The 9,004-nt window shown below is 43.9% G+C and overlaps 1 protein-coding gene across 1 annotated transcript in view; it reads left to right on the top strand.

Annotated features, from left to right (window-relative positions):
- The first annotated feature begins 2,423 nt into the window (after window positions 1-2,423).
- The window catches only part of CHAT (choline O-acetyltransferase), a 30,980-nt gene continuing 24,399 nt past the window's right edge, over window positions 2,424-9,004 (top strand). Inside the window, exons 1-4 of the mRNA XM_009634910.2 lie at window positions 2,424-2,486; window positions 4,587-4,778; window positions 7,003-7,121; window positions 8,540-8,593. Of these exons, the coding sequence (XP_009633205.1) occupies window positions 2,424-2,486; window positions 4,587-4,778; window positions 7,003-7,121; window positions 8,540-8,593 (428 nt within the window). The remainder of the gene's footprint in view (window positions 2,487-4,586; window positions 4,779-7,002; window positions 7,122-8,539; window positions 8,594-9,004) is intronic.

Genomic DNA, 9,004 nt, shown 5'->3' with positions numbered 1-9,004 from the left:
GTGCCTTTTGTTGCGGATTTGAGCTGCTGCTCTGAGCTGCGGGGAAGGCCGCCCGGCTCCCCAGCCTGCCGTGACTCGCAGCCACCCTGCTAAGCTGCTCACCCAGGCCCTCCAAGCTAAGCCAGCTGTAAATAAAAACAGCTAGGATTAATTTTTTCGCCTAATGCACCTCACAGCTATTCCAGTGAGCAACTTTGAAGTTGTCTTGAATTTCTGCAGCATTTTCTCTTGTGTCAGTTTCCTTGTCCTTTATTAAGCAAATACAGGATTGGGCGTGATGCTAAGCTGGCAGCAGGACTTGAACCAGAGACAAAGCCTCAGTTCATCCCCATGACACAGAAAAGTACAGTTCAGGCTACAACCCCAAACTCTTTATCACACCGATTTCACAGATATGGGAGGCTGTTCGTAGTAGCATTCCCCGCAGATACAGAGCCAGTATAGGCTTGCAGTCAGTGTGACTCATTATTGCACTTTGACCAAAAAAAAAGGGAAGAAAGAACAAAAGAGAAGAGTGAGGAGAATACCAGCAGGATTCTTCCTTTAGGGGAATACGGTTTTAGGGGCTCTGAAGACAAAATGGCTGCTCTGTATTTGAACACAGGTGGGGAGCTGAGGCCAGCCCATAAACAACTGGGCAAGCCACAGTCTTCCAAGAGTTACAGGACTTGCCCACTATTTCAAGTGCCTTGAGCCTGAGTTGCTAGGAATAGGGCACACAGCTAAGCGATGAGACCTGGGCAGCAGACGAGAGGGAGCGGAGCAGCGCAGCGGGTTAATGTGGCCTTTCCATGAGGGAAATCGTCTCTCACCAGGGTTGAAATCGTGAGCAGCTGACAGATCAACACGAGTTTGTTGTGTGGCTCACTGCAGGGCCCCGGGGACGCCTCTCAACCTTACACAACCTACTGCGCAGCACATGGCCCCAGGGGCCGCCAGCACGGGCCGGGGAGAGGGCAGGGTCAGCACTGGGTGTCAGGGACCACATACCCGCCGGCAGAGCCATGCTGAAGCCACAGGGCTGGAATAGCCAAGCTGATTCCTCGGGAGAGAAATAATGCACAGCCACCCCTGCCCATCGCTAAGCAAAACCCTTCATCTCACTTTCATAATCTGTAGGTTTCTATCCAATTTTTTTTCAAAAGCTGTCGTAGAAGTGATTTGAGTGCTCTGAATGTATAGCCCCAAGGGTTTCAGAAAGGAAATCCAATTTTTTTTCAAAAGCTGTCGTAGAAGTGAAGATACTCTGAATGTATAGCCCCAGGGGTTTCAGAAAGGAAGTATGACGTTCTTTTCTACTTAGTCAATGCATGTTGTCTTTTATATTTTGCATACACGCAGTGCAAAGTAATAAAAAAAAAAAACAACAAACCTGTGATCCGTCAAGACCTGACTGAACACATAGAACTTACTCTGCTTTAGCTGTACTGCTGTAAGTGAAGGACAACTGCTCGGTGTGGCCACTATTATGTTGGAAGAAATATGTGTGCCGTATAGTGCATTCTTGCACAGAAAGTGAAAACCAGGATAGGCACAATACCAGAGAGACACAAGTGGAAGTATTTGCTCTGTCACAGACGACTTCCATGACTTTTGGCAGGTTATGCCATCTCCCTGGCTAGGTATCTGCTCTTTGGAAAGACTGCTGTGCAGAGCGGCTCGAAGGCGGCATATCCCACCCCTCCCAGTCCTCCCACAGCCAGCCTGCCAGCCCCCGGGGTCCCCCAGCCCCGAGCTATGCCCCCAAGCACTGGCACCCTGTGAGCTTCTAGCCTGCAGGGGACAAAGGCACATCTCCATCGAGCTCCCTTCCACGTCTTTAATGCGGAGATGACAGCACCTGACTGTGTCCATGGAACCGTGCAATGACAAATACGTTTAAAGACTGTGGTGCTTTCGTATAAAAGGGTAAAGGGAGGACATAGAGGATCCTTGGATAGAAAACTGCGACCTTACTATTACCTGTGCCAATGTAAGTACATTCAAAGGGAAGTCACCTCTTTCCTCCAGCCAACACATAGCAGTAATACAAAGCGTGCGGATCACAGCACAATGCACTGCAAAGAAAATTAGGGCGACAAAATAAACCACGCTGAGAAGGGACCATTTATGTGCATCAGATAGTTCTGGATAAAGAAATTTATAGCGAAATGAGACAAACAGAATGTCAGAGCGATCTCCACAGGGTTCGGTTCAGCTACGTTTGAATGTTGTACTTCTATTTCTCTTCAGCTTTGCATTCTGAAGCTTCTATGTATGCTTGCGCAGGGAATACTCCCCATGTACATTTTGGTAATAAATAACGGGTACTGACTGGACTTTAAATCTTTTCTATTTCCAGAACTGAGGCGTGAGGCTCCATAAGTGCCCCCAAGTGGCTTCAATTTCTGTCCTCAACAAAAGATATCAAAAGAAATGCGGGAATGCCTGTCCTAGAAAAAAACATGCAGAAGAAAGAGAAAGATACATGCAGTAAAGATGAGACAGTAAGTGACTGTTTCCGGGAAAACAAAAAGGGGGAAAAAAAAAAGGTTGAAGATAGATGATTTAACAGCTTTCAGTGCTGTAAAATATTGTAAATTAGTACAATAATTGTAAACCAAGCTCTGTCCCAGAGCTGATTTCTTAATTTCAGGGAACACTAGTTATCCTGCAGCAGTTTATAATGAGGAACTTTGATCTAACATTAGTGCTTCTGACATCCAAATACACTCTTCCTCCCAACATCCTGTGAAGAATTCCAGGAAGTGAAATATTATTACACAAGAGCAGATGCATTACTACACAGTCAGAGACGGCACATAATTATTTCTTAATAGTACAGAACTATCAAACTATCACCTACGATTCATGTTCAAGCTGGTTTAAAAGATGCTGGATGTGTATGCCTGTAAGTAGCCAACTCCTGGCATTTAAGGCTTTTTTCCTAAGCAGAGTCATGAGGGGCGCAGTGACCTTCCCCAGAAAGATAGGGCCAAAGCCAGGTGTCAAAAAGAAATACTATTTGGTACATCTGTTTCCACTGAGCAAGAAATCAATGACAGAAGAGATGCGCCCTGACTAAACATAGCTTGGAACCATAGCACTGCCCTTCTTTTATTTCTGAGATCCAGGGTGCATTACAGGCTAAATCGCACTTGCATTTCCATGAATAACAGGTAAATCCTGTGATGCTTTTTCTGAGTATCTGAAATCTTCGGGTTCTAGATAAGGAAACATAATGCAGCACTGACTTTTCTGTGGGTGTCAAAAGGCAGAGCTGGTACTTGAGCTCCGAGGACACCCGCTCCCTGCCGCCTTTCTGTCCCGAGTGTTCCCTCCGGTCCCTCCCGCCCCGCAGGCACAAGCAAAGAGCCTGCAGGTAGCCTTGCTCCGGGCGGCCACTGGGACTGGGCGACCACCAGGCAGCTCTTCCAACCCAAACCATGCTGTGGGCCTGTGAAAATGAATGTCTCTTACATCAGGAGCTAGGAAAAAAAAATATCTGAACTTTACCTGCTTTAGGAGACAGGCAAGAAACAGACTAGAGAAATCAACCACCCTCTGAAAACCTGTGGTCTGCACTAATCACTAATGGACAAGCACAGCCAAATCAGGTGACGGTTTCTCAACTGGGAGACATGTCCACCTCCCTGAGGAACCACGCTTAAGAGCATCACAGCCTCTTGCAATTTCCCAGCCTTTCATCGACTACTCCCTTGCTTGATTTTCCCACTGCCCCCATAATTCCTCTGGCTTTTAAATGACTAATTGCACATCACTTGGTTAATTCTACATTAAAAAACAAAGGAAGCTTAATTGCAGAGACAGCATGAGATTGTTTTCTTCCCAGATACTATTGGTTTCCTGCTCCAAACAGGAAAAGGATAAAGCAAGTATAAACATAAATGTTTTATCAAGCCTTCTAAGAGGGTTCCAGATGGCTGTCAGCAGACGTTTGGCAAGGTAAAACACAGGGTTACTGAGGACTGTGTGTAGTCAGTGCTAATAAACAGGTTGACCTGCACATTTTTGTATTTCTGCAATATCATAACCAGTCATATTACCAATCAGGTAAGTATTAACCCATGGTTTTACTGATCACAAGCTAAATGCACTTCTTTACTAATGAAACACCTTCTCTTCATGCATTATTTTATTATGCTCTAATGTATTTGAAGATTTCCTAGAGTCTAGCTCAGACTATATACTTGCACCATGCCTACTTGCCTCTTTGTTCTAGGATTTGTAGAATTTTTACCAGGGAATATTCTCTTGTTTTCCACTAGTTTCCTGGCCTATCCATTGGAAATCTTCCTTGGCCAAGGCCTACAAAGAGAGCTACTGGAGAGGTACCATTGCTTCAGGACTGCGTACAACAACATGCTATGTCCTAAAATCCAGGCACTTTAAGACCTAATGAAACTCCACTGAAGTCACACAATTGCATTTGCAGTAATCAGGCATCTCAACTGCTAAAACAGAATAAATGGATTAAAAAGGGGATGCAATATATTGATCATCAACAGAAGAAAAAAAAGAAGAAAAACAAGAGGACAAGTAGACTTACTTACTAATCTCTTTTTTTTTTTTTTTTGTATGATTAGGCAGTGCCAAAACTTCCAGTCCCACCACTGCAACAGACCTTACACATGTACCTACAGTGCATGAAACACTTGGTGCCAGAGGAGCAATTTAGAAAGACCAAGGTCATCGTGGAGCAATTTGGAATTGCAGGAGGCCTGGGGGAATCCTTGCAGCAAATCCTTGAGGAAAGAAGGGAAAAGACAACAAACTGGGTAAGCAAATGCAGATGAGAGAAATAATTGCTGTGTTGGATGATGCTCGTTTACTGACTCTTTGTGATGTCCCATATGTGATCACGGCTTCCTTTCAGTGGGTCAATGCAAACAGGGGTCATATCAGATTCTAGCAAAGGGAATATTTCAGACATATTAGGCTAGAATTTTCAAACGATGTCAAAATCCATGTCATTGTTGTGTTTTTAGAGCAACAGTTTGTTGATGTAAGAGAGAGAATTCATGCACCTCAGGTGCATGCATAAAGCTCTACCTCTAGGAAGCACTATATTACACCCTTTTGGGATGTCATGTCTTCCTTTCCCTTTAACAGGATTTGGAGTTTTTATTAAAATGAAAAATGTTTTCTGACAGGGCTATAAAAAGTGCCTTGCATACCCATCTAGCCAAAGCTCTGATCCAGTCAAATTATTCTGGAATGGAATACTTTAGGATAGGAATTAGTCTTGTTAAATTAAACTTTTATTTGCCATTCATTGTCACACTATACCAATGTAGTTACCCTGAAGTATTTACTTTGCCAAATACTCCCACAAGTGTGTGTATGTGTGTGTGTGTGTGTGTGTGTGTATATATATATATATATATATATCACATAGACCATGCTGAGATCTCAGCCTTTAAAAAGGTCCAGCTTTCTACTTCCCAAGACAGGAAAATTAAATAAGCTGTAGATAAAATAGATTTTATCATTCCACAAAGTCACGGCTCATCCTGCCTGCATTAACCATGTTACAGTATGACAGCTGAAAACCAGAAACACTGATTTTATTGAAGTCCTTCCATCCCAGCAAGGACGAGAGATGCTGAATGGTTTAATGGATTCAGTGAAATCCTGCAGGCTTGCTACCGATGTCAGCGAAGTGTGGCTCTCCCTTAACTGTTCTGTTGTGTGACCTGCAAGAAAACTCCATCAAATTGCTGCTATAGTCAGAAAAAAAGGCTACAGTACTGGCAGTGCTTTTATTTTAAAAGCAGTACTTAATTTCTGAACTACTTATTGCCACAGTCAAGGGCTCCACTAAATGCTGCCCAATCTCATTTTGTCATTCTGATTATAGAATGTCATGGGTTTGGTGGCTAAATTAACCATCGCTTAAATAGTGTCCCTCATAACAAACAGTGTTCCGGGAGACAACTGTTCATTTAACCACTTACAGCGTGAAAATTACAGAAGAAAGCTGTATAAGTGTTTTCTGAAACATCTCAACTTTAAATGCTGGTTATTAAAATTAAATACCTGATTCTTAAGAGAAATTAGAAATGTTTTTATTTGGAATTTAACTTGCCAGGAGTACAGTTCTAGCCTGTTCTCCTGAAGACTCCAGAGACTGTGGGGGAAGCATCTGTTCTAACAGCAATGAAATATCTCAGAGGAAAACTTTTTCAACTGATGCATGCATTTGTAATTATTTTTGCATAATTTCATTGTTGTTTATAGTTAGTATATGCAAAGCATGCCCCCTGAACTCAGAAAGACCATTTGATCTTTTTATGAAAGCCTCCATTTTCCAAATAATGATTCTGCAAACTCAGACCTAAAGGAACACGGCTACCGTACATCTGTGTTCTCGGTAAAAAGGGTTAGAAATTTAATACGTGTGTCTGTCTGGGTCAGGCATCAGCAATCTGTGTTTGTGTCAGTGGACACAGAGGGAATTCTCCGGGGGCCCTATCCACGTGCCAGTATCTGCAGGACCAAACCGTTAGGCTTGGGAAATTCTTCTCCCACTCTGTCTTGCTACCAGACAGTATCCGATGGCTAACAACAGAGCATCTCAGCATCTTTGGCAAATATTTGAAGCCCCCTGAGGAAAGCCATCACTAGTAAAATTCTGTCCGTCTCTTAAATACATCCCAATCACTGCTCAGGAGTCAGCAGTTAGCGTGTTGGACTCGAGCACTTATTTTTTTTTTATTGTAGAGAGAAGCAAACAACAAAATACCCAAACCACCACAATATGGAGCTTGTTTACTTTTTAATGGAACACGCTGTAAATTGCCATTGATTGAAAAATAGGATTATGGAATTGTGGCTGATTTCAGCTGAGCTGAGGTCGCAGAGCTCAGCCCGACAACGCTCCGCCGCTCCATTAATCAGAGCCCATGCCCGACACCCGGAGCACAGGCACTCTCCCCTCGCCCCCGACTGCCTTTCTGCGCGTTGTTCGTAGCTTTAAGGTTCCGTGTCCCCTTCCCTCAGGTGTTTAACTACTGGCTGGACGACATGTACCTCAACAACCGGCTGGCTCTTCCAGTCAACTCCAGCCCAGCAATTATCTTTGCTCGTCAGTATTTCAAGGATGTAAATGACCAGCTGAGGTAATGTACTACGACTTTGCAGCTTTTGCTACATGAAAAGATATTTTAAATGTACTGCTTTGGCAAAAAAAAAAACCAACTTTAATTAAAAAAGAAGGGCTGTATGCATTAAATGATTTCCTTCTAGGCCTGCTGACTGAGGGCAGTGTTTCTGGGGTTACTCATACTGATATTCAGAAATGAAAGTGTCATTACTATCACATTTATTGCATGAAAGAAAATGCCATGGGATTTATAATTTTTTTAAGGAATATTTGCAAAACTTTTCTTTGTATAATTCAAGTAAACCACTTAGCAATGAAAAAAAGAAATACTAATTTCTGACATGTTGTTTAAAGGAAAACTATCTAACATGCCATCGCTATGACTTGTAGCCACCCTGCGAACCAAAAAAGGCCACGCTGGCATTAAGTTGTCCCACTCAGCTGCCCAAAAGGGCACCAGAAACACAGGGGATCTAAGAATAAGAGTTCAGAAATCATTCCTCCCCAAGAACACTGCTTCCTTCAGGCCCATCCTTCCCAGCCCTGAACGGACCTTTCCCCTTCGAGCTGTTGTGGGCAATTACAATCGTTTAAAAAGTGAAAAGGTACGCAAGTAACCAAGCACAGAACACACTTCTCCCGACACCCTTAAAACAGGATTCCATTCTTCAGTCTTTGCCAAAACATTTTCTCCTTTTAAAACAGTAAACCAGACCAAATCTACCTCCATATAGTGCAATTTTCCTCTTTGCTTTTAGCACTCTCTAGCTGTTCATTACTGAAAGAATTAACTGCATGGGAATTTATGCTATTATAAACCAGCCAGAACCTCGAAGCCGAGATGTGTTATTTTTACATTTTGCATATGCAGCCAATGTATCTTTTTACTTTACTTTAAGCATAACTATAACTGCTTCCATTCATTACTGACTAAATTTACTGTGCGCACAGCTTTCGAAAAAAACCTCCGTTTTGCATTTTCTGATGCACGTGCCTTAACAAGGGAATATTTTTCTCAGAGCCTCCCATTCAGTCACAGTGCAAATGGGCAGTATCTGGAAATAATACACCTCTTCACAGTTCTGCAGAAAGAATAGCTGCTTGGGACATAAAGTACTCTAATAAATTGGGCAGCTTATGAGCATTGATATTGAAACCCATGTTAAGGATTCTATTAAATATTCAGCCTCTGCTCCCATTCTCTAAATAAATGCTTTCAGGCTTCCTCCTGTGGTAGTCTGTTTAACCATTCAAGGGGACCATCTCTAGGATTTCATATTTCTCTTGACATGAATTAATTTAGGGTTTGGCTGGGGGCGGGGGGCTCTCCTTGTGCTGTGTCATCAATCATTCAGGCTCTCCTCTGCCTCTCAGAACCTGCCCGGTGTTGCCAAATGACAAAAGACTGATGTCACTTCTCTCCGCTACTTGCAGGTTTGCTGCCAACCTCATTTCGGGAGTGCAAGACTACAAAGCTTTACTGGACAGGTAAGTAGCTTGGAAGGAGAGCTGCAGCTTGCGGATCTGTGGGGTGCTTCTGATACAGGGTGCTCTAACGTGCCCAAAGCCAGGCTGCATTGCACCTCTCCACATACGGAAGGCCTGGGGCTCCAGCATGCTGCGGGGCAAGCGCTTCAGCATTTTTTTTTTATGCACTTTCTGCTTTATTAATGCAATCTAAGAGGTTGGAGAAGGATCCTTTTTGATGCCTGGTGGCCACCGCTCTATCACGTGCGGCGCAGCCCCAAGGGCGCAGGCGTTCTGCCCCGTGGAGCTACCAGGATGGCAGCGGGATGTCTGTGCTCCCCAGACCCAGGGAGCAGCGGCGCGGCCGTCGCGCAGCCCGCACGCCTTCCCTGGCACCCGCCGCATGCCGGGGTGCCCGACCCCCGCCGCCCC

This window comes from Egretta garzetta, unplaced genomic scaffold, assembly GCF_000687185.1.
Source record: "Egretta garzetta isolate BGI_Z169 unplaced genomic scaffold, ASM68718v1 scaffold280, whole genome shotgun sequence".
Lineage (NCBI taxonomy): Eukaryota > Metazoa > Chordata > Aves > Pelecaniformes > Ardeidae > Egretta > Egretta garzetta.
This window is presented reverse-complemented; position numbering and strand designations above follow the sequence as displayed.